The sequence below is a fragment of the Protopterus annectens genome, chromosome 14.part0, assembly GCF_019279795.1.
Source record: "Protopterus annectens isolate FY-2018-M chromosome 14.part0, PAN1.0, whole genome shotgun sequence".
Lineage (NCBI taxonomy): Eukaryota > Metazoa > Chordata > Ceratodontiformes > Protopteridae > Protopterus > Protopterus annectens.
This window is the reverse complement of record NC_056748.1, coordinates 46,421,335-46,448,506: the sequence shown is the minus strand read 5'-3', so window position 1 is coordinate 46,448,506 and position 27,172 is coordinate 46,421,335. Positions and strand designations below refer to the sequence as shown.

Below are 27,172 nucleotides of genomic sequence, written 5' to 3'. Positions count from 1 at the left end.
GTACAAACAAAATTCCCTGTAAAACAGTGAAGAGTGGTTTGGTGCAAAGCCTACTGAATTAAACCTTACTAGGACAGTGACAAGTGTCTGACTGCAGTGATTAGAAGTGCATTCCCCACAGGATATTATGTCAAATGCCAATGAATTTCAATGATCTGTGCTTTGAAGCTGCACAGAAAGAACTATAAAGGCCAGATTCATAAAGTTTACCACAAAGTGTACACTATGTGTACACCTAGTATAACCTTTCTGTGTGAATAGACAACACAAGCATTTTGTTTGGGCTGCTGTTGAATTCATAAACTATACACTTTGTGGTAACCTTTATGAATATGGCCTTAGGAATTACACAAAATCCCAATAACAAAGTTTAGAACTTCTAGAGCATGTATTCCATTCAAACACCAGTAGATAAACCTGTAATATGACAAACACTGCACATTCACAGTCAAAGGATATCTCTTGTTAGATGAAAAGTTAAATTCAGTACGTGTTGCATTGCAGTGGCTGTGGATCTGGTAAAACACACACATCTGCTGCTGAAAACCTGAGCAGGCTGCAGGTTCTATTCCTACCACAGCCACTTGGATTTATGTTCCAGCAATGGAGTGTAATACCACAAGCAGAGTGTTACACTCCTAAGATGTCTTCCTTCAGAAAACACATTAAACAGAGGTCCCAGCTGTAGTGGTAAGCCCAGGTGGACATTAATACAGATCCAATCATACCTACTAAAGAAGGGGTGATATTTCTCCAGTCAGGATAAACAACTCTATCTAGAATAAAGAAACTGACACTAACAAAGATGCTACCTCTCCAGATGGCCTGTTCAGTTTGCTCTCCATGCTATCCATCGCACCTGCAGCTTTACTTACCACTGCTGCATTACTACACAAGATCATCTCCAGGTTGTTACACTTCACCTTATTAAACCAGGTGTACACCTGATGGATGAAGAAGTACCATGGCTAGTATATGCCTGACAGATGCAGCCACGGCCCATGCTTGAAGGCAGCAAGTACATCATTGGTGCAATCACTGCATTCCACCTGGGAATTACCAACGTGGCATTTAGTAACAAATTCACCAACGTTTAACTCTAGGTATGTCAAATGACAAAATGACTGCAATTAATAGCTCTTAGTTCCTGCTGGAAGGCAGCCAAATCTTCTGTACATTGGGAAAGATGAATGTTAGCACAGAGGATACATCAGGGTGAAGACAGAATGTCAACATTTCTTCTGAAATACTGCAGTTTGACAAGCTTTGTTAATGGAGCCAGTTTACACTTACCTCCTTATCGAGTGTTTTATAACCGCAGAAAGTGTTTACTACTTGATTCTAAAACAGAAAGATAAAGAAAACTATAAAAACGTTTTTAAATGTAATTTGATGCCAAAACATTTATTATTTGAGTTTTTATATGCATTTATATAAATCACAATACAGTTCGTATTCATGCAGTATGGTATATTTTGAAATACTTCATATAGTCTTATAACCATAATAGGAACTGTCACACAGTTCTAAAATTCTGAAGCTTTCTGTTCAGTTGTTATAATTATCCACAAGTTAATTCTGTAACAATATGGAAAATAAATCATTTTGACTTATAAAATTAAATTCTATTTACAACAAAAATGTCCCCTACAGTTTATAATGCAACTGTTAATTTCCTGTGATTCATATGGTTAAAAGACCTCAGTCTGTGTCTGTACATTTAGACATTTGTTCCAATTTTTATGCTGTTTTTTTTTTTTTGAATAACAGTTTATTTCTTTAGCAGTAGTTTTGATTAAAAACTTCCTAAAGTAAAAAAAATACCATGCAGACTTGCATGGGACCACTCCTGTATGTCTTTTTCACAGAATACTTGAAAGTGTATGTGCAGTGCGAGCCTGAGGTGAAAAACTTATTCCCAAGGACCACAAAAAAAAAATGTCCCAATGGTGAAGGGGTGAAAAAAACATCTCTGTGGGTACTGCACCCTAAAACAAAATAAGTTACAAACGAAGTCCTAACAAAAAAAAATTTATTTTTCTGAAGTAGATGCAAAAAAACATCTTTGGTTGGAAGGAGTACACACCCTGGATGGTGCACTCCCAGCGAAAGGATTGGGCAGACACCTCCCAGCCGGTGTACAGACAAGTACAGGTACATCTCAGATGGAATGAGTACAGACGCATCATTGCAGGTATACACTTGATGAATGCAGCAGATACTACTCACAGCTCCAGACATATCATGACTAGTACATCTCAGACCACTGCACTCGCATCACAGCCGGTACATGCTCAACATAGAGGCATTTCACTACAGTACATGCCTAAAGGGTGCATCCATAATATGAGCAGCGCTGACTGTCCCCTGCCCACTGCACTCACATCACAGCCGGTACATGCTCAACATAGAGGCATTTCACTACAGTACATGCCTAAAGGGCGCATCCATAATATGAGCAGCGTGGTCTGTCCCATGTCCACATGGTAAAAGTGGTACATAGGAGATGGTCTCACCACATTATGGGTGGGGCATACCTGTTTGGGATACATATGCCCCGAAAAGACCATACACACTTAAAACACTTACAGAAATAGGTAATAGTACAACATTAAGTCTGAAGGACTCCTTCAGTTTCTCAGCTTTGAAAATAAAGATCCAGTCTCTCAAGGTTTTTGAGGAAATCAACATGGATCCATTCTTGTTATGGGACATGTTTTCACTCTGTTGGCAGTTATTTATTCAATACCTTGTGCATCAGTGAAATGGCTAAAGCCTGCCCAAACAACCAGTGTGTTTCCCTACTACAGGACAAAGCAAATGATAACAAAAGCCATGCACCATCAAGCAGCCATTAAGCATCTTCAGTTTCATGGGGATGATGGACGGTCTTCTACACATGTACCTTTCAAGCCTTCAACAGCCTTATTAGGGCAGCAGAGAGAACTAAAAGTATTTTCATTTTTAACTGAGAAAATAGTCATAATTTCTAGCATAAAGCAGTACTATGGGGGTGTGAAACAAACACAAATGGGACAAAACTCTCCACACTGTCATATCTCAGTTAAAATTCCCTATCCTGACACCATGCTTCACATCATCAGTTCACTCGTACGTTTTATTTTCAAGTCTGATAGTGACATGCTGGTCTGAAAACTATGCGTTGCTGAACAGCAACACTAGCTCCTGTAAGACTAGATCCATTCTGAAACACGGGATCCTATCTAAGACACAAATCACCTCAAAGTTTTTTTTCACTTTGCAGCTCAGTAGTCACAAGACGGGTATGACAGAGAATACTCTCCATATAAGTTGATATTCAAAAAGGCCCTCTGCAGTAGGGGACCTCTTTGGATGACCCTTTCATGGCCTTCGTGTGTTCTTTCATGCAGATGCTCAGCTTGCACATGTTGAGGCATTGGGCTCGGTGTCTAGGATAGCATACATATTCCTACAATCCCCACGTCTGCTCCCACTGAAGCACAGCAGAGATCTGTAATGATGTGGATGTGGCACGCGTATTTCCATACTCTTCCACAATACTTGCCACTGGAACAGCATCCACACGATAGCAAGGATGTGAAAAAAATACACATTTCTACACTCCTCATTTCTGCTTCTTAATGAAACAGAACAAATGCCCCTATAAGGATATAAAGTTATAAACCTGCCTCAGTTGCAGGACATCCATCATTAAGTTGGCGTGGAGGCCGTTCCATGTAAACACGGATGGCAGGAGTGCAATAAGTACCCAATGCATACTGCCCCTTTCAACGACCAACAAACATGCTCAATTTTCACATACATGTCACACGTAATTTCAGGAGACTCGTATGGCAGAGAACACTTCAGAAGAATCCCACACAACATGAAATCAACTCCCAGGGAGACAGGAACCAGACTGACCTTTGCTAATGCCTCAGTGCTTCAGTACTGGGCCTTCTGACTTTCTGCTCTTTCGCCTGATTTCTGGACTCACCCCAAGCACTAGTACTCTGTGGAATAATGGACGCTCGACTTGAACCCATCCTGGAAACAGTCCTCTCTCTCTAATGGAGCTGCCTTTGACTTTACTGGCCAAAGGCAGCTAGCCAACAGCTTTTAAAAATTATACAATAAGGGAGGGATCAATCTGGATTTGATTCAGCCAGGGCCTCCTTTCCTCCAGCAAAGACAAAAAAAAAAAAATCAAGCTATATTCCTAAACCCAAAAATCTACAATTGTGATTTGCACCAAACCACCATTTGTAGACATCCTTTCTGCTCTAAATTTATGGTTTTCATATTTCAGTCTGCAAATACATCATGGATTAAAAAAATTCTCCTTGTATTTAATTCTGTATTCCTTTCCAAAATAAATTAATACACGTCTGTGTTTACTAGGCATGTCAGTGGCATGAAGGACTCTACCCTGGGAAAAACAGGGAAATGAATGTGCTGGTTTAATTCTGATACCATTTCAGTTGGAAACTGACCAATAAAGTGGTACACGTTGTAGCCTTTTGCTAAAACAAGCTTTTTCCAGAGAAAATCTTATGAACGCATTGTTATATATCAGCTGCAGTGACTATGATCTTGTTTAAAATGTTCAGTAGGAATAAATAGGAAATACACAGTGGCAGCCAAGTCCTGAAGATGGAGCCCTTTGTTTTCTCAAACAAGGTGCACCTCTCTAGCTTGTACTGAAATTGAATCTTACATTAGCGGAACACAAGAGTCTAAAACCACATTGTTTCCAGGTACCAAGGGGCAAGACAGCTTGAAACCATACTGCTCACAGGTATAAACTGTCAAGTTGCCTGAAGCCACACAGGTAACAAGGATGACTTTAATAATTCTCATGAATTTTGCAAGCATAGAGTGAATCCAAGGAAAATGTAGAAAGGAACAAGAGAATCTTGTGATCCCTGACTGTCCGCAGAGTGCCCAACTCAGACTCAGTGACGAGAAGCCTGTAGAATAATACCAAGACTGTTTTCAGGGGAACATGCATCACCTCCTATTTAACCGAGGGCAGCCTCCTAGGCCGCACTAACCCAGGGCAGCCTCCCAGGCCGCACTAACAGAGGGCAGCCTCCTGGGCCGCACTAACCGAGGGCGGCCTCCTGGGCCGCACTAACCGAGGGCAGCCTGGGCTAAAGTAATAACTAAAGGTGGGGAAAAAAAATGGAAGAAACTTTCACTAGCTATTCAGATGAACTGATAAAACTGCAAAAATCAGGATGAAATGAAGAAAAAGCTGGCTGGGTATAAGGCTTAATATCAAATAACTTGGCTGAGACCATTCCAGAGATCAAGAAGAGAACAAGAATTTATTCACATAAAAACACGAACTGCATGAAGACCAGTCAAGCGCTTTCGTCCTTCCAATAAGGACTTCATCAGAACTAAAAATCTACAGTTTCTCCCTATTTAAATACAAAATAAGTTAACTGTCTAACCAATAAACATTAACCAGCTAAAAAAATGCCATCTCACCTGCATCTTAAAGCATTATACATCATAAATATATGTTTTAAACCACAGAATCTAAAATGCAAAATATGAAATATTAAAATTCATAAGGTAAAATATAAGCTCTTTCTTGTCATATATTAAATCCAAAAGCTTATTTGTAGAAAAATATATATTAAACAATTTCTAGAAATGTCATATGGTATCTCTGCATAAAAATTCAGACCCGATTCACTACTTTGCTGCCCTTAATTTCAATATACAGGCTATAGAAGTGTCATCATTCAAACCTGGTTTTTCGCTTGCATTCAAGCAAACTTGCCAAGGCAGTTCCTTATATTCTAAGGCTTGTTACCAAGGGCCACCTCTAGGATTCTTGACCACCTGTTCTAAAAACTAACATATCTCGTTTTCTTTCTCTTTTGTGTTCTTGATGTCATACATTTGTATAAAGATGCTCACTCTTATGTAAAATGAAAAACAAAAATCACAAAATGCTAAATATGCAACTCCCATGCTTTTGCAGTTAAACTTTTGACTAAATCGTAATGTATAATTAATATTTGGTAATATGATAACGTCCCCTCAAATAAACTCACATTGCCTACATGTTCCACATTTTATCATACCTTTCTTGGAACTGTCATTATTTTCTGTGTTCGAACCTCCTCTTTCAATTTTTTTCTTTTAAGTTGTTACATCATTTGAAAGTAAATAGAGGTTGTGCCCCCACCTTCACAAATAGATCTGAATCACTCTCCAAAACCTTCCAATTATTCTTGATAACACTTTTAATAACCTTGCTTTCTAAGCCACATTTAAGCACCATATTATATTCAAAGGGCACTTTATGGCTTCCATTTACACCTACCGCACCATGGCCGGTCGTACCCTCCTTACTACTGTGAATTGTTTTTTTTAGCCGTTTTGTGGATTGTTGGGTATAAGGCTTCTCAAGGAGAGCGGTTTCAAAAAATGGTAGAATTAGAAGACTGGTGATGCAGAGAAAACTTAGATATTTTGCTGCACTTGAGAAACTAGAAGGAAGAGACTGCATTAATTTTATGAAAGCACAAACAAGCAACTGGGCTGGTGTTCCACAGCAGGATTTAATTGAAAGTGCAGATCTAGTGTATGCTCCAAAACTAGCCATGAGAAGGCAGCTAAGAGCTGTATTAGTAAGATGTAATCATAAGAGCAGAAAGATTTCGGCCTGACAAAACTGAAGCACAAGGGAAAAGTTTGTGGAAAATGCATTATTCACTGTATACCGGCAGAAAAGAAGCAAATTTATCCAAGCAATCGCAGAATGTCTTCAGGCAAGTGTGAGATTCAAGCTGCTGTATCCAGGTGTCTTCACGGTATTTGTTCATGGAGAATCAAAGACACTTTCTGATGCAGAACAGGCTAAGAAGGAAATAATGTTTATCCAACAAAAAAAATGAGTAAGCAAGCAGAAAAGGGCTCCGTTTCTCATACTTCTGACAGTAACGTTTATAGAGAGATTTTGCCAGTGAATACTTTTCTGGTGTTCCAAAGGAAAATGAATGACAGAGAAAAATAGTACAGGAGATGACTAGAAGAATCAGAAGTTGGACTTGAACCAGAGTCTGGTGTTGGAAGCTGGACATGAACAGGAAGACCAACAACACAAAATTAATGAATAAATGGCAGTCTATAAAGCAACAATCACTTTTGTGAAATATGACTTTGCAAGGAAAAGTGGCTACACATAGCCAGCCTTAGGCATAGGCCAACTAGGCAGCCGCCTAGGGCGCCACTCTACTAGGGGCACTTTTCTAGTATTTATTTGGTGTAGGTAGACCAGGATGGGGGCAGCGGGTGATGTGGTGGGGGGCACCATGGAGTCCTTTTGCCTAGGGCACCACTTGACCTAAGGCCGCTCCTCTACACACTATACATTTGTTAAACATGTGGGTGAATTATAAAGCATTTACTCTCATTTCATATCATTAATGTTTGGAACACTAAAAGGTGAAAAACATAACTAAGTAAAAATGTTCTTAGTATCTGTATAAAACATGTCGTGCATGTTTTTATATACACATATATATATATATATATATATATATATATATATATATGTATGTATATATATAGTAAGGCAGTTTTGTGTAGTGTGTAATCAGGGATATTTTAAATGGGGAGTCTTTTCAGTGACTGTTGTATGCATTAAAGATATTAAAGGAAGCAAGTACTTTTTAGTTGTAAGAAATATAGGCTTTACAATACAAGAGAGGAAAGGCTGGACAAATGAAAGCTTAATGCTAATATGCTGACAACTTGGGCTGGTGGGTGGGTGTTGTAGAATTAAGATAGTTAATCTTATTTTTACAAGGGTGAATGTCTAGTATTAATGCCCTTAGCTTAAGCTATAAATAAAGTGTTTATGTAAGCAAGTAAGACAAAATTATGGAAGTCAAGAGAAATGCTAAATTTCTTACATAGTACAGTTGTGTACACGTACCAAAAATGTAGATGTTCGAGTGTATTCATTGTTGCAGTCATTACATTTGGGTAATCCTGCTGGCAGGTTGACCTCAGTCAGCCTGAATTCCAAAGTCCTCGGTCCTGCGTAGGCTGCTGTCGCCCCTTCCCTGACATCAGGTCGTCAGGAGTATAAAAGAAGCAGCCAACGCCATTTTCTTTAGATTTTCTTGCCCCAGATGTCAGGTGCCCCCAAAAAGGGTAGCCAAAATTTATATATATAAAAATACATGCACCAATATAAACTTTACCTTCATCTACAAGCAAATACACCACATAGGTTGTATAAATCAGAGAAGGAAAGATAGGTTCCATCAGAAAAAAGGGGGATAGCGGGTGGGAAATGTGGACTGCAACAGTGAATACACTCTAACATCTACATTTATTGTAAGTGTACACAACTGTACTATGTTCTTCGTGTTTCACTGTTGCAGTCATTACATTTGGGTAGAGTCCCAAAGCTATGGTTGGGAGGCTGGAGCTAAACAGCATTAGGAGCGGCTATGAGGCCCTGCAGAACTGCAGTGGCAAAGCCTGCCCTGGATTTAGAGTAGAGTGGCAGATGATAGTGCTTTGCAAAGGTGTGCACTGAACTCCAAGTAGCAGCCTCTAAAATGTCCTTGGTTGGTACTCCCCTGAGAAAGGCTGCTGAAGTGGCTGCAGCTCTGGTTGAATGTGGCCTAATGCCCTTAGGCACTGGCTTGCCATGGTGTAAATAGCAGAAATGAATGCAGTGGCCTATCCACTTTGAAATAGTCTGCTTTGAGATAGCCTTTCCTTGTGATCCTGCAGCATCTGAAAACGTTGGTTCTGTCCAAGTAGAATCTAAGCTGTCTGTGTACGTCCAAAGAATGCAGAATTCCCTCCCCCTTGTTCTGTGGATTTGAATAAAAAGTTGGCAGATGAATAAGTTTGTTAAGAGCCACACAGAACACCACCTTAGGCATAAATGTTGGGTTTGTCCTCAGAGAGACCCTGTCTGGATAAAAAAATGATAAAAGGTTCCACAGCCACGAGTGCCTGTAGCTCTGAAACTCGTCTTGCAGAAGTTATTGCTAGGAGCAGAGCTGTTTTCCAAGATAAAAACTTTATATCAGCAGTAGCAGCTGGTGCAAAAGGAGGCAGGGTGAGTTTTTCCAAGACATAATTGAGGTCCCATGCAGGCATTGGTGATCTCCTTGGAGGCCTTAAATTTTTGGCTCCTCTGAGGTACTGCTTTAATAAGGGATGAGAAAAGATTGGTGGCTCTGTATTGTAATGAGCCAAAATGGCAGAGGCATGAATTTTAATAGATGAAAAAGACAGGCCTTTGTCCAGCATCTCAGTTAAGTATTGCAAAATCTGAGGAATATTTGGCACAGCTGTATCAGTTCCTTGTGCCTGGTTCCAAGCACAGAATCTCTTCCATTTTCCAGCATAAGATTTTCTAGTACTAGGCCTTCTGGCTTCCAAAATGACATCCATCACAGCTTTACTGAGAGGTGTGTTTGGTATGGCTACATTATCCGCCATGCGGCCAGGTTTAAAGTCTTGAGTTGGCTGTGCAGGATCTGATTGTTTTGCTGGGACAGTAGATGAGGTATTTGAGGTGAGGTCCAAGCTGGGCATTGAGACAAGTTCCTTAGGATTGGATACCAGTACTGGCGGGGGCAGTCTGGGGCAATCAGTAACATCTTTGGCTTCCCCTGTCTGACCTTTAGAAGTACCTTGGGGAGGAGAGGCAGTGGGGGAAAGGCATATACTGACAGTTTTTTCCAGCTGAAAGACAGGGCGTCCGCTTTCCATGCTTGTCTGTAATAAATCCTTGTGCAGAATCTTTTTAGTTGGTAGTTGTGACGGGAGGCAGATAAATCTATGTCCGGGCATCCCCATTTCCTTGTTATCATGCTGAAGACTTGTGGATCCAGCTGCCACTTGTGGGGTTCCATGAGGTTTCTGCTTAGTCTGCCAGAGTATTTTCCCCTCCTGGCAGGAATTGTGCCTGCAGATGTACTTGGTAAGTCAATGCTGTGTCCCACAAAGTCATGGCTAGTCTGCAAAAGGGGTAAGAATGTGTGCCCCCCTGCTTGTTTATATACCACATGACCGTGGTGCTGTCTTTATCAGTAGTTGTCCCGGATGAAGTAGGTCCTTAAAGGCTGTCAGGGCATTTTGAACAGCTAGCATCTCTTTTTGATTGATATGTAGATGCATTTGGTTTGAGGACCATATGCCCTGAATGCATCTTCCTGCCATGTGGCCCCCCCAGGCATACTCTAATACATCTGTTGTTAGTGTCTGCCTGGCTGGGGGTAATGTGAATGGCTGTCCCTTGTTTTGGTGACAAGCCTTTGCCCACCATCGAAACTCCTGTTGTAGGTAGGGAATGAGAGTAATCATTGTTTCCAGGCTGTGGCAATGTTGAGTCCAAACACTTTTTAGGTACCATTGAAGTTTCCTCATATGCAGTCTTGCATATGGAATTAGTAGGATGCAGGATGCCATGAAGCCCAAAGCCTGCAGAATTTTTCTTGCAGATAACTGGGCCTTTGTTGCCAACATTTTGAAATAGGTAGTCAGTTGCCTTTGTTTGTCTGGCGTGAGATAAGCCATCTGGGCAGTTGTATTTAAGCTTGCACCCAGGAATATTATCTCTTGAGAGGGTACTAGTTTTTAATTTATTTTCATTGACTGTGTACCCTAGGCATGTTAGAAGTCTTTTCACAAACGCCAGATGCTGTAGAAGAATATCCTTGTTCTCTGCTTGAATTAGACAGTCGTCCAAGTAAGGATATATTTGTATTCCTCTTTGTCTGCAGAATGCAATTACTGGTTCCAGGCACTTTGTAAAGACCCTGGGCACAGTAGATAAGCCAAAGGGCAGTGCATAGAATTGGTAATGCATTGAGCCAGCCTTGAATCTGAGGTATTTTCTGCATAATTGTCTGATTGGGACATGCAGGTATGCCTCTTTTAGGTCTAAAGTCACGAGCCAAGCATTCTTGCCCAGCATGGGCAGAAGCTGCTGCAAAGTCAACATCTTGAATTTTGGTATATCCAGGAATGTGTTCAGAATAGATAGGTCCAGTATTGGTCTCCAGGCCTTGTCCTTTCTGGGTACCAAGAACAGTCTTGAGTAAAATCCTTGTCTCTGCTCTTGCTCTGGTACTTGTTGAATGGCCCCCATGTCCATGAGGGATGAGACTTGTTTTTGTGCCTCTGCCCATTTATTTTTTTGGCAGATCTGGCCAGCCGTTTGCCTTTGACAGGGTATGGAAATGGAACTTGTAGCCTTGTGACACGATATTTAGAACCCACTTGTCCTGGGTTATAATGTGCCAATTTTGAGAAAAAAGTGCTAATTTCCCCCCTAAGGGTGCTGCCAGGAGATAAGTGCTTGGTGCAGGCAGGGGGAAGTCATTGGGACTGTTTCCTGTATGGTTGTGATTTGTCTTCTCCAACTTTGGAGGTAGAAGCACTCCATTGCTTTGACCTGTGTGAACGTTGCGCCTGGGATCTGCCCCTTTGAGGTCTGTCTGACACAGGAAAGTGCCAATTCTTTGTAGGCGAGTGTCTACTAAACCTAGGTGGCTGTACTTGTAAAAAATGTTGACAGTTTGCATAGATTTAGCTTTGTCCTCCATTTTCTTTAACACCTCTTCTGCCTTAACACCAAACAAAAGTATCATGCTGTAAAGGTGCATCTAATAATTTAACTGACATGATCAGGCAGATTTTGTTCCTTTAACCAAGCATGCCTCCTAATTACAGAACCCGTAACTGCAGCCCTGCAGGAGGCCTCCAAAGCATCAAAACCACATTGCAAAGTATGCTTTCAAACTTGTTTAGCTGCATGCAATAAATCCTGCATTTCCTTGTTTTCTGCACATTCAGAGTTTAACAACATTTTCTGTTTAAGCAATACCATGACATGTTGCTGATATTTGAGCATATGCAACTGACAGTTTAAGGCCCTTATAGCCAAGGTAGCAGATGTGTAAACCTTTTTCCCCATCTATCCAATGCCCTAGAATCTCTGTCAGAGGGGGTAGGTTTTTTTGCAGCATAAGCCTTAACTCCTTTGGGACCCTGTGAAATAGTTTCTGGGTCTTCAGCAGGGTTTTTAAAAAGGAATTTATGAGAGTCAGGAACCCTGTAATATCTGTCAGGCTTAACAGGAGCTGGAGGTAAGGAGTCAGGGGTAAGACTAGATTCCGAAAACACATCATCTACAATGTCTAACACAGGTGGAATGGCTAGTGGCCTGTGTTGAAGTAGTAAAAGGAAATCCCTGAGCCTCTTTTTAGATTCTGAAAAATCTTGGCTCTCCCAGTGGAAATGTTCACTCATGGTATGCAAGGTTTCCCCAAAAGAATAGTTCTCTGGTGGAGAAGCTGAAGGTATAGATTCTTCAGCATCAGAATCCTCATAGGGGGAAAGAGAATATTCCTTATCAGAAGAGGAATCAGCCTGCTCAGCGGCTCCGGACCCATCTGAAGGAACAGTATCCGAGGCTCCAATACCTTGAGTTTCCAGCGGCATGGCCGACTCCATGTGGGAGTCGGTAGCGGCCTGTGATTCTAAAGTAGCAGGCGTCAGGAGCTGCGAAAGCGCCTCACTGAGAACCGGCGAACCGGCGACTGGCTTAGGAGAAGATTCGTCGTCGGTTTTCGGCCTCGGTTGTCTCTCTCTCTCCTTTTCTTTGCATTTTTTGTGAACTCCGGTAGTCAGACGGCTATTCAACAACATTTCTGGATAATTAAACCGGCGTCCAAAATAGTTTAAAGTAAAATCATACCGACGCTTAATAGTGCGTTGGTTAAATCTAGCACAAAACCGACAACCAGAAACGTTGTGATCAGGGCCTAGGCAAGAAATATAGTAAGAATGAAAGTCCTTATGAGGTATTTTCTTTCCACAAGAAATACAATTATTTACTTTTTCTTACATTGGTCTGGAGCAAGAAAAAAAAGTTTCCCCAACGGGGTACTTAGCTTTATTGAAGACTTCAGATCTGAAACTCGAACACGAAAATCTCAGGAATCGGCTGACCGGCACTTGCGAACTGCTTCTGCTTCGGGCACCGCGCAGCAAGAAAGACTAAACAAAATGGCGCCGGCTGCTTCTTTTATACCCCTGACTACCTGACGTCAGGGAAGGGGCGACAGCAGCCGACGCTGGACCCAGGACTTTGGAATTCAGGCCGACTGAGGGCAACCTGCCAGCAGGATTACCCAAATGTAATGACTGCAACAGTGAAACACGAAGAACATCTGCAAAGATATTAGTTTTTTCCATTGGCAAATGTTCGGTGGGAGTCAAGAAGTCTGCAGCTGAAGGCAACTGTACCTTCTGTTCTGAGTGAAACTGATAAAATACCAAAAATGTCTGCTCCACATAGCTAAAAGGACAGTGGTTAAACAACCAAAGTAGCAATAAAACAAACACCATGTTCTCATGTTTGTAGAATTTAATAAAAGTAGTAGCAGCAAAGCTTTCGAGACATAGGCTCTTTTTCAATGCATAAAACACATCATGAAAACAACCTTATTTAAATAGTCACACAGCATAAGATATGTGACTAAATTAAAGATTAAAGCAATATTAAAAACAATCCATTTATATTATCAAATCTATGCACAATATTAAAGGGACAGTCCCAGGGATTTTTTGTTTTGATGCTGGTCTTTGTTTACATTTTCAGTCTGGGGGTTGGGGGAGGGTGCTTACAGGAAGCTTCAGAGATGTTAGATTCCATCTCAAATTGCAGCTTTACTCAACAGCTCTCACGGATACATTCATTAGCTTCACTTGTGCTGCTAATCCTCAGAGAAAACTAGCTTTTCAGGAATTTAATGACCTGTCTTGCCACTACCCTGCAGGAAAGCATATGAGCAATCCAAAGTTAAAACATTGGTAAATAGAGTTTTTTGTTAATTTCATTTCATATTTTATTTTGTGATGATTTCTAAATGCTATGTAAATACAATAATTTTATGACACAAATGCCCTAGCTTCTGTAGAAAGCATCTGAAAGATTAAATTTTCAAACAGTAGATGTCTAGTCACTTTTTTTTATGTCCCATTGTTTGCTGATCCCTGAATACTAAGCAAGTCTGATGGTTTCCTGACCTGCTCGTAGCTCTGTAAGAAAGCATGTGTGTTACAAGGTTCACATATCACTAGACAGTCTTCAGTTCCATTCATTTTCTAGTCTATATTGCTCATATAAACTCAGAAAGCTGCTAGAATATCAGGATTTGTGTTCGCATTCGTTTTCTGGAGGATAAGAAATCTGAACTCAAATGTATGTTATTCTTTAGTGAGTGATCCTCAGTGATTTGACAGAAAACCATACATTTTATGAGGAACAGACCAAAAACATGAGGTCAAAAACTGTTTTGTGCGAAAACCTGAAGAGTCAAGAGGTATGGCAGATGCACTCATCCATTCACTTAATTTTATATTTTATTTTGTGCTGTCCTTGTGCATTTCCTACTAACATGCTGTGCGTTGCTGACTTACTGTCTGCATTGTACAGCATGCTCTTAAGCCGTTTTCTTTCTCTTTGTACCTTACAACTGTATGCATTTGTATCCGATTCCACTGTTTTTATCTGTAGACAAGTAACAGAAATGATACAGTGTGGGTTTGTTATCATTCTGTCTGAAATACTTAGTGTCCAATTCCCTGTCTGACTGCCTTTAGTTTGACATGACACTTTTCCAAATAGCCATCTAGACCACTATACATCCATTTCCAAGCCAACTGTCCTCGTTTTGGCATGATGAAAAGGATACCACACACTGTTGCATGCCAATCAACAGTTTTCAGGCCAAACTGTGTAGCCCCTCTGCATTTCTAGGGTGTCTACCAGAGAGAGACAAGTTATCTGCAAGTGTTACTCCAATTAAGTGAATTGCATATTGGGGTGGCATTCTGGCACTCTGCTTCATCAAATTAAGTTTTTCATATCAAAGTGAAACAGCTGTATTTTGTGATCTCTTAAATCAGAAAATTGTGCATGTCTAATGTTGTGAGTGTCTAGAAATGCTACCTTTAGCAACATCATGTCAGCTACTTGTATCCATGGCCTCCCATCCATTGGGTTATTTCATCTCTGATGAGAAAAATCATATATTTTGCAGACATCTCTAAAACATTATCATCACTTTTACTTTAAACTCCTTCTGTATGCTCTCCGGCATATCCACCATGAAAAGGTTGTGGGTTAACTACCCATGGTACTTGGGTTATTTCCCATTAATGGCACTGCAGTACAGCACAATATAGTTATACACTCCTGAATCTGCCAACCTTCAGGAGATATGTTAAACTGAGGTCCCATTTGCCAAAGATGGTGTTAGCTCAAATGGATGCCTAGGATGTTACATACTTGTCAAAAAGACCAGTGGAATTTCACTGCTCAGCTGCAATAACTACACTGCTTTGAATGTATATAGTCTGAGTAATATGGGCAAATTCCTTTTCCATTACTCCTCGCCATGAATGTTGTTGTATCTTTTGGTTTTTCCCGGTTAGGGGTCGTCACAGCGGAACTCCGGTCCGCTAATGATTGGCAGTAGATTTTTACGTACCGAGTTGCCAGCCCTGACGCACAACCTTCAAAGAAGGTACGCCCATTCACGCATGTCTCCACATAGAAGACGCTTTAGCTGAGAATCAAACAGGACGTCTTTCTGTGAGGTGACAACTCTACCGCAGCACCACCACCGCAGTATTCCTCCTTTTAGTAAATACTAAGAAAAAAAGCTAAAACCAAATGAGGCATAAAACACTTGCTAACTTCCAATATCAGTATCACTACAAGTACATGCACTTTGAGGCCATTACAAACTGACTGCTTAGATGAAAATGGACAAGAAAGGACTTTAAACTTTCAAAGTGCAGTTACAGAGCTTTACCAGAAATTACAATCCAAATATTTATGAGTAAAAATCCAACCCAATACAGCAAGTCACTGCATAAAACCCTGTTATAGGAATGATCTGATCACTAGTTTCACCACTCAGCTGCAACAACTGCATTGTTTTTACAGTCTACAGTCCCTCCCATGTCCTTGTAAAAATGATTTCTGCAAAGTAGGAATTCAATTAATTATTATGCAGCTGTTTGGTGACAGACTACATCAGATAAAATGGACCTGGGGTAAAATTATCTGGTGCCCTAAAAGTGAGTGATGGCTGTCCAAAAGCAGAAAAGAAAATAAATGGAATAATGACTTACATAGGCAGATAATTTGGCTGGAGAGAATGTGAAATGTTTAATCCCTACATATACAAACAGTTTGCAACACCACCTTTAAATGTGTGCACTTCAGAAGACATCAGCTTAATATCATTAACAGGTAGTTCTGCTACAGGAAAATATCACTCACATAGTTTCTATCAGAAGCCAAAATGAAAGCAGACTAAAAAACGATTAATATGTATAGTGTTGAAATAAAAGGTTGAGATCGGTAAGGCATATTTTTTTTAATACTTCAAGGAAATCTAAGTAATGGAAACAGGCAACATATGAAGATTTATGCAAACAACAGGACAGTCTGAAGATATAAGGCTTCCTTCTAGTGGCATTTCACCGTAAAGGTGGTTGATACACGATTCATGGATCTTTAATGACTTACAGCTCATTATTTGTCTGAAACAAGGCTAGAGACAAAGCAATGGCAGAATTTAATAAGACATCAAATGTGAATAATGATCTTGATAACTGTAACCCTCAGCATTCTAAAGGATGGATAGACTTTTGTAACACAAAAATGTATGACTTTCAATGAACCATTCAGCTGAACTGGATATAATCAACAATTCATAACATGACATAGGACTGTGCAATCTTGTAGTTAATTGTACTTGTTAGGTTCACTGGATGCAAAGCCCATTACGTTGGGTAGTGTGGGTGAGGCCTGTTCGCTCATACAAATATAAAGCAACCAAAAATATGGCTGTATCTCAAAACACACCACATCAGATGCACCGGAACAAACACCACCGCACTGCTAATCTCATGCAGACTTTACAAGATCTCGAGCAGGATGCTCCATACTTTACAAGATCTCGAGTAGGATGCTCCATACTTTACAAGATCTCGAGTAGGATGCTCATGGTATTTGCAGCCGGCAGCAATTTTTTTTTTTTCTGTGTCAGCAGAAGTTTGATCTATGCTTTGACTTTCTGTATGAGCAGTGGTGAATTCTGTACCTTAATTTCTCTTGGTGAGACTGTATATTTATACAACATATGCTATCCAAATTTGGATAACTCAGGTTTTGCTCAACTTTCCAGTTGCGTTTTCAGTTACTTCTGGGTCTAGTTTCATTAAAATCCATAGTATACATCAATGAATATGAATATTTTCTAGTGTGGAAGTTCTTGCCCTATGATGTGTCAAAATGTCACTAAACTGAACAGACAACTATAAATTACATTGATGTAAACAAAGTATTTTTGTACAAAGTGTAAATAATATTGCTTCTTTAAAACAGACCAATATATTTTTGTATTACATAGAAAGGTTTAGTAAATCAGCATTTATTCTATTAAAAGGGAGGTTGTGGGCCTATTAGAGAAGCTTGCCTCTTAATATAGTGGCAGTTTGTGCCAGGAAAGGCCTGCAGCACAAGGACACTAGCTTGTTGAAGTATTAAATAGGAAGCTAAACTGTCCTATCCCTCCATATTCTGAAACAAGCAATGTTATTATCTAAGCTCATTGTCTATAACTATTTTTAAACAAGCCCTGGGTTTAGAGCACTGTGAGGTGTTTCCTGCATTTTATTAATGCAAACCCTACTCTTCTAAAACCTTTACAGTCTAATAAAGAGTGGCTAAATGGAAAGCTAAACCTTGTGACCACAAAAGTATATTTCCACTCTCTATCCTTCATCTCCTGCAAATTACAGTGTAACGCTAAAGAACACACTAGTATATATAAATAAATACTTTAAAACAGCTATACTTACAGGCTGGTTGAATACTGTAGCTCGTTTTAGCCCCGCTCTGCTCAGGCTCGCTCCACACCTCACCCTGCCCCCTATTCCCACCCACCCCCGGTACTACTAAATTTATACCATCTTAGCCACTCCCTATATTTTCTCCTTCCAACCAGCATCCTACACATCATCAAGGGTTACTCTCCTTCCACAGCCCAATTTCACCTTTCCTCCCTATCAAATCCTGGTTAAATAATGTGCCCATAAGTTACTAGGCCTCCTCCTCCTATGCTAGCATACTAAAACACTAGTATTTACCCTGCTTTCACTGATGCTTAAGTCTCCATCTCCTCACCGCCTATGAAAGCTGGTACCACCACCGATTTCACTACCCAGAAGGTCAAACCACCTCCCTGACTTCTCAAATAGGGCAGCACATCTAAATATCCCCTTCACATTTAACCTCTCATGCCCTTTAACGTTCTACCCTGTTAGAACCCTAAATACCAATCTCAGGGATAAACAAGATTTAAAACTTTTACATAAATTCTTAAAGCTTATAATCTGGCTACACTACACTCTTATAATAGACGGGGACATTCATCCCAACCCTGGCCCATTTTCACACGGTGACAATAGCTCCCATGCCACACACCCCACCAATATGCTACTCCTCAACAGGTCCACTAATTCTCTTCTAACCTTTCACTTAAATATTAGAAGCATAAACAATAAAGTTCACAACCTGCATGCCCTTTTAGCAGTTCACTCCCCCGATATAATGCGTCTTACATAAACCTGGCTAAAACCTACTGTACCTGATAATGAGGTTTTACCTACAGGATATAGCATACACTGAACTGACCGTACTGCTAAGAAGGGAAGTGGGATAGCAGTTCTTTATAAAAATATACTAAGTGTTAATAGATTACATACAACCGCCCCTATTTAATGCAAAAATCCTCATTATTAAACTTCAAATTAATAAATCCATAAACATTTTCTATGTGTACATTCCCCCGTGTAATAATATAAGCACACAAAGACATTCTCAATTGGTTATCCACTACCTAGCCCAAGAAACCATTGTTCTTGGTGACTTTAATACTGACTAGTACATATGCTCAGCTGAATCTCCGGTCACCCATATAAATAGTTTCAATTTCTCACAATTAATAACCACTCCTACTAGGATTAGCAAACCCACTAATAGAGCAAGTATTTTAGATTGGATACTTGTCAATCATCACCCCCATTTGTATAAATCTGGGACCCTCCCTGATGATTTCAGTGATCACTCTCTACCTTACATTATTAAGTATAAGGTTGAGTACCCCCACCTGACCACATACAAGACAATCAGAAATAAGAACTTCAATCCCATCAAATTCCATAACAAAATTAAGTAACTTAATTGGTCGGTCAAACATCTACGACTAGAAGAGGCTGTAGCATACTTTAACACTAAATTCCTGAGCATCCTTAACTCCCACACTCCTCACAATACTATTAGAACTAAATTTAATACTGCACCATGGCTCACAAAAGAAACCAAGTTAAAAATCAAACTTAGAAATAAAGCCTGGGACAACTGGCATGTAACTAAGGCCCCCTGGGCCAACTGAGATTCCATCAGCTTAGGAATGACACTAAAAAATCCATTCTGATAGACAAAAAAATACTACCTCAACCTTCAACAAAAACATCAAAATAATCCTCAAAAGTTCTGGGCAGATATAAACTGCTTTCCTCATCCAGGACATTCTACCATTCCAACTCCTTCCAACTCCACCCAAAAATCCTCAGAGGACATTGCTAGTGCCTTTAATAATTTTTTCACAGATATTATATCCAGCCCCTAGCCAACCAACTCACTCCCACAGGCTCTAACTTCACCTCAATCACATCCTCTACTTATCCCCTCTAACTTCCAATCAGTCTCTACCACTCTTATCTGATTTCTAATCAAAAAATTAAAACCAACCACTCTATCTGCATACATCCTCCCTGCTGAGTACCTACAAAAAGCTGCAGATGCTATAGCATAACCCCATCTCTATCCTGATCAATAGGACCTTAGCAGATAATGCTATTCCCTCCATCTGGAAAATATCCCATGTTATCCCACTCCACAAAGGGGGAAGATCAACTGAACTGTCCAATTATAGACCCATAGCCATTCTCTTACCACTGGCCAAAATAATGGAGAAGTGCATCCATAAGCAACCTATGCACTATCTCACTCAGAACAACCTGCTGCCAAACTCTCAGCATGGCTTTAGGTCACATCACAGTACCACATCTGCCCTCCTTTTTTCCTTCACCAATGCTATAAACCAAAACTGGAATAATACATTATCCTCAGCCCTCTTTCTAGACCCTCTCAAAGGCCTTTGATATGGTCAATCACCAACTACTCATCCACTCTCTGAAAGCCATTTCCCTGGACAACCATACTATTCAATACTTCACATCATATCTGAGTGGAAGAAAACAGGCTGTACTATGGCAGGACAAATTGTCCAACTTGCTTCCTCTCACCCTTGGTGTCCCTCAGTCTCTATTTTAGGTCCTCTACTCTTTTCTGTCTTTATCAATAACCTTCACACTGTCATCCCTAAAGCAACCTGCATCCACTATGCGGATGATTCCACCCTGATCTGCTCAGCTCTCTCCCCATCAGACCTGCAAACCTCAACTCAGAATACATTTAGCACAATTGAAAATTGGCTCTCTTATCACCGCCTGCTCTTAAATCCCAACAAAACTAAACTGCTACTCTTCACTCCCACTAGTAGCTCCATCCCACTTTCCTTCTCCAGAACATCCAACAATGGTACCACTATTTCCCCAGACGTCCGCACTAAGCTCTTAGGGGTTATAGTAGATAATAATCTTAAAATTTGATTTGCATGTCAATAGGACTATCAAAACCACTAATCAGAAGCTTGGCTCACTATACAGAAACAAACCTTTCCTAACCCCTTAAGAATGAACTGCTCTCACTTGCTTTCTACTCTCCTATATGCTTCTCCCATACTCTCCAATTTGAACAAAATTGAAATCAGCAAACTTTCACAGTGCTAAAACTATATTACCAGATTCACCACTAACTCTACAAACAGGACACATCATTGTCAAAATCCCAATCTCCTAGGGTTGCTAGAGTTCCTTAACGGACTCCAGTTTAATCAGCTCATAGTACTGCACAAAATTCTCATTCACCCTGAAAATACTCCTGCTCTCAAAAAGATTATAAAACCTATTGCAACCCTAGGCCATTATGCTCATCCAACAAACTGCTGGACACACACAGTCCTCAACTCACAAGCAGAAGACAGAATCCATATGGCTCTGAGATGATCAGGTACTCCCCAGCAAATACTTGGGAGAGAAATGGTAAAGGGTCTCACTAAAGAACAGGTTCTCACCATACTCTACACATCTAAAAAAAACACTGCAGCAATGGGCCCTAATAATATCCATGGATTCCTTTTTTAATTTTTCCAAATCTTCTGGGTTTCAAATAACAGGAGTGGACCCCATTCCTAAGTCAAAGTATGATTAAAGTTCATGAAATTAGTACTGTTGCAATCTTTAATGTCAGAAGTGTTCTTTGTAGCACCTGCAATGTACCCACTAATGACTCCTGCAAGTCATAAAGAGTTACATGTATGGGTAACACATCTAAATATGATTGTAGATTACTTTTTATATGACCCATTGCTCCTACTACTATTAGGTTCATAGGTTAGTACCAAGCTAATTGCCCTTGCGAGCCATTTTAAGCCTAGCCAATTATCCCTTGTGAGACTCGAACCCTGCACCTTGTGTTTGTAAGGCAAACAACTTAAGCATTAGGCCACCTTCCCAACCCTCATTAGGCCACCCTCCCAACTCTATTAGAACTGTCTTGCTCCTACTACTATTGGAACTGTCTAGGTATCTTTCTTCAACATTGCTTTTGTTTCTGCCTGCAAATCCTGATATTTTAGGACTGTGGCTCTCTGAATGCAAGACACTGGGTGTAGTAATTTCAATGATCAAAGCTACTTTTGTCTTCTTTTCATGGACCACTATATCTGGTTTTCTCGCATCTTGGTAATGGATGATCCCAAGTGATGTAGACCATCACTTTCTATGATGTTTTGTGGCTCATGTTTCCAGCCTTGCCGGAGTCTGCTTGTTCCTGTTACTTGGATTTTGTGTGCATTTGGGCACAGGTTCCTGGTTGTTGGAGGGATTTTTCGTTTGTTTTTGGTTTACTTATTTATACTGCTCACAAAATTTCAACAACTTACGTAAAGCTGACCTCCAAAACCTGGAGTCCTGCTACAAACAAAATAGCTAGGTTTGCCACCAATCTGCCTCATAAAGCTCATCACTGTACTGCTCTTAAACAACTGAACCTCTTGGCACTAAACCAACTTACTGTCACCCACAAAATTATTCAAAACCCAAATGACTGACCTGCAGTTTCAACTCTGGTCCAACTACATGTCAGCAGCAGACTGCTCAGGTCTTACAACAGACGAATGCTCAAAATTACTCTGTCTCATAACATCCACAGAGACACTCTGTATTCAAACAAAATCGCTTAGTACTGGAGTGCCCTTCCACTAAACTTACAAAGTACTCCCTCCTATCCTGCTTTTAAATTAAAACTAAAAGAACACCTTAAAAACAACGGGCTATGCCCCTATTGCTCTCCTGGATTATTTTCTAATATGCAGTACCACCTAACCATAGCTTTTCTCTCTTTTTGCATTATTGTCTGTCTGCTAGTTTAACGTCCTTTCTTTTTTTCCCCACTTTTGCATTGCTTTTTCTTTCCCTCCTCTACTCACTAATAGTTGTTCTCACGACTCTATCTAGTTACAAGCAATCTGTCTTTTTCATTTTTTCTTAATCAATCTGTATTTTAATCCTTCTGTGTTTCCACATGTAAATTATTAGCTCATTTTAGCATTATGTCTAATACACTGATGTGTGCCCTAATCTCAAATACTGTGAATGCTGTACTACACTGTTGAAACTAATTACTATGTATTGACTCATATTTTAGTCCACCGTCTAAATTGTATTGTATATTGTGGAGCTTTTCTTCCCGGGTCTCCACTGAAAACGAGCTCACAGCCCAGTCGGACACTACCCGATAAACAAATGTAAAAGAAAATGTACAATAAAAAATTAAAATAAAATAATTTAACTTGGACAAGCCTCTACTGAAAATGGGATCCTTGGAGACTTTATATATTATATTATATTATATATATTATATTATATTATATATATTATATTATTATATTATATATATTATATATATTATATATATTATATTATATATATATATATATATATACATATATTTATATAGATATATTACATATATTATATTATATTATTATATATATATATATTATATTTATATATTATATTATCCATATATATATTATATATATTATTATATTATATATATATATATTATATATATATATTTATATATATATTATATTATATACATATATTATATTATATATTATATACATATATTATATTATATATATTATATATTATTATATATATATATATTATATTATATATTATATTATATATATATTATATTTATTTTATTATTACAACAACAGCAAATCAGAGAGCCAATCATTTCATACAGCTTTGACCCTGTCCGAATAACAAGGTAGTACTAGTAGTAATAATAATAACAATAATGGTAACATTACTGGATTTTGATTGCACCGAAACAGTAGCCACGTTTTGTATTCCAGTTTCATTCACCCACATAAGCATTAGTTTTGCAAAGTTAAAATTACAACAGCAAACAGCAGGGCCAAGCATTTCACCCACAGGCAACCCTCATATCCACTGACTACCCACATCAACTGGTCTGACACTGCCAGGATAACAAGGTTAATTTAATGTATTTTAGCACATACAAACAGCAAAAACAATCTCTATCCCCACTTATTTCACCCAGATACACAGTAGTTCTGCAAAGTCAGAATTACTATAGCAAACAGCAACGCAAACAGTTTATGTACAGGCAGTTAATATCCCCATTGCCTGCTGATAGTATTTGGTTTGAGTCTTCCATATTTAAAAAATATGATGAGTACATTTATACATTTCTTTATATAGACAGTAGTCACAGCATTTATCCCATCTTGGTTCACCTAAAACTGTAGTTCTGCAAAGCCAACAGCAAACAGCAGGGCTAGCCATTTCGTCCACAGACGGCTACCATATCCATTCCATAACAGTACCTGGTGTGACTCTCTCAGGACATATAAAAGATCACAATGACTTATTCTTGGTTCAAAGAAATAGTCATAGCTTGTTCTCCAGAGTGGTTCACCCAAATACAACCTTGCCTTCCAAATCCAGAATTATAACAGCAAATAGGCCCAAGTCATTTCATCCACACAACCCCACATCCATTGCATGACCACAGTATCTGGTTTGACAACGCCGGGATAAAGATAATTACATTGCAGCTGGCTTTAACCAAGTATGCATTAGCCCTGCAAAGTTGCAATTACAACAGCAAGGACAATTATTTCATCTACAGACAGGGCCCATACCCTTTGCCTCGCCACAGCAACTGGTTTGACCCTGCCAAGTTAAAAAATAGTTACTTTGATGTATTTTCTCTTATACAAGTATTAGCTATGACTTTTATTCCACCTTGTTTCACCCAAATACATACAAGTCCTGCAAAGCCAGAATTACAACTGCAAACAGCAAAGACAATAATTGCATCCACAGACACACTCACCATCTCGACTGCCGAAACATAGTATCTGGTTTAAGACTGACGTATTAAAAAAGAAAATAATTTCATTAACTTTTTCACAGACAGTAGTCACAACTTTTATTCCATCCTGCTTCACCTAAATACACATCAGTCTGGCAAAACCACAATTACAAAAGCAAACAGGCATTTCTTCCACAGACAGAATCCATATCTATTACCGAACGACTAGATCTGGCTTGACCCTGCCAGGACAAAAGACAACAATAATGGTTACATTAATATACATTTTCTGCACATAAACAGCACAAATGTGCCTTCTGCTGTCCAGGTCTAGGGATGTAATCACTCCACTACACCTGGTGTGTATCATACACAGAATATACTGCCCAATCTGGTTTGTACCTGTCTAAATGCTTGCCATGACTGGAGTTGCCAGAATGCTGTCTCACTGAAAAAACAACCTGAATCATACAAACATCTAATTACTCTTCTTGGTATCATACAAGCTGTTGAGAGGTGACCTCTGCTTTGCATAATGAGATCACCTGTAAAAAGACAGCAGACGTTGTAGTTGGAAGGTTTTTCATGGGGTTTGGGATGGGATTCATTGCAGCAAGAGTGGATTAAAGCAGCTTTTTAGAGGGTAAGTTTTATAATTATACAGCTGCCTTTACAATTACTGACAGAAATCAGAGAAATCACACAGTACTGAAGTTTGACAGCAGTTCAGTAATGTTAACAGACCATTTTCTGCCAGCTAGGCAAGCATAGGACGATTTCTAATCTGAGGGTTATATTCGTTCGCCACCTTGGGGGGTAATACTCTTTTTTACATTTCCACTGAAAAGGGGCTACTGACTTGGGGGAGGGCAGAGAAAAAGTACAGTTGTGTTCACTTACCATAACTGTAGATGTTCGAGTGTATTCACTGTTGCAGTCATTACATTTGGGTAATCTGCCTGCAGGTAGCCCTCAGTCGGCCTGATTATCAAAGTCTTGTGTCCTGCGTCAGTTGCTGTCTCATCTTCCATGATGTCAGGTAGTCAGGGGTATAAAGCATGCAGCCGATGCCATTACATCAGTTTTTCTTGCTCCAGATGTCAGGTTCCTCCATAATGGGAAGCAAATGTATACAAGGTTACACCTCCAACAAAAAACAAATACATCAGAAAGCTTTAAGCATAGAAGCAAGAATAGAGGTATAGTCAATAGAAATCAAGGTGCTGGAGGGAGGGTAACCAGGACTGCAACAGTGAAAACAGTGAATACACTCTAACATCTACATTTATGGTAAGTGTACACAACTGTACTATGTTCTTCGTGTTTCACTGTTGCAGTCATTACATTTGGGTAGATTCCCAAAGCTAAGGAAGGGAGGACACAGTTAGATAGCATTAGGACCAACTATAAGGCCCTGCAAGACTGCAGTGGCAAAACCAGCTCTGGATTTAGAAAAAATTGGCAAGTGGTAATGCTTGGTGAAGGTACAGGTAGCAGCTTCTAGGATGCCCCTGGTAGGGACACCTCTGAGAAAGGCTGTAGAGGTAGATGCAGCCCTGGTTGAATGTGGTCTTATTGCCTGTGGGGTAGGTTGCCCATGATGCTTATAGCAGAAATTAATGCAACGGCCTATCCACTTAAAAATGGTTTGCTTTGACATGGCCTTCCCCTCTGCCCCTGCAGCAAATGCAACCAGCAGCTGTTCAGATTTCCGGAGAGGCTTAGTCCTATCCAAGTAAAATCTAAAGTTGTCTGTGCACATCCAAGGAGTGCAGAATTCGTTCCCCTTTGATCTGCAGATTAGAAAATAAGGTTGGCAAATGAATGGACTGATTAAGGGCCACACTGGATACCACCTTGGGCATAAAGGAGGGACTGGTCCTGATGGACACTCTGTCCGCATGAAAGATGATGAAAGGCTCCACTGCCATGAGGGCTTGTAATTCAGACACCCTTCTTGCTGAAGTGATGGCTAGGAGGAAGTCTGTTTTCCAAGAAAGGAATTTCAACTCTGCATTTGCAGCTGTCTCAAAGGGAGGTAGTGAGCTATTCCAATACAAAGTTAAATTCCCAGGCTGGAGTAGGGGCTCTCCTAGGTGGTCTTAAGTTTTTGGCCCCTTGAAAGTATTGCTTCAGCAGTGGATGAGAGAAGAGGAGTGGTTCTGTGTTGTAATGAGCTGAAACGGCTGAGGCATGAATTTTGATGGAAGAAAAGGAAAGGTCCTTGTGAAGCATCTCAGTTAAGTATTGAAGAATGAGCGGTAGATTGGGCACAGTTGTGTCCATCCCCCTGTGTTTGGTTCCAGGAACTGAATCTCTTCCATTTTTCAGCATAGGATTTTCTAGTACTAGGCCTCCTTACCTCCAGAATGACATCCATCACTTGCTTACTGAGGGATGGGAAAGGAGAGGTCATGTAATTACCCAGGCTGCAAGGTTCAGGGTTTGAAGCTGTGGGTGCAGAATCTGGCCCTCCTGCTCGGACAGCAGGGCAGGGGTCTG

General features: G+C 39.9%; 1 protein-coding gene across 1 annotated transcript in view; it reads right to left on the bottom strand.

Moving 5' to 3' along the window:
- Positions 1 to 27,172, bottom strand: part of TSPAN15 (tetraspanin 15) — a 489,817-nt gene that overhangs the window by 145,863 nt on the left and 316,782 nt on the right. Inside the window, exon 6 of the mRNA XM_044055759.1 lies at positions 1,294 to 1,341. Coding sequence (XP_043911694.1) covers positions 1,294 to 1,341 — 48 coding nt within the window. The remainder of the gene's footprint in view (positions 1 to 1,293; positions 1,342 to 27,172) is intronic.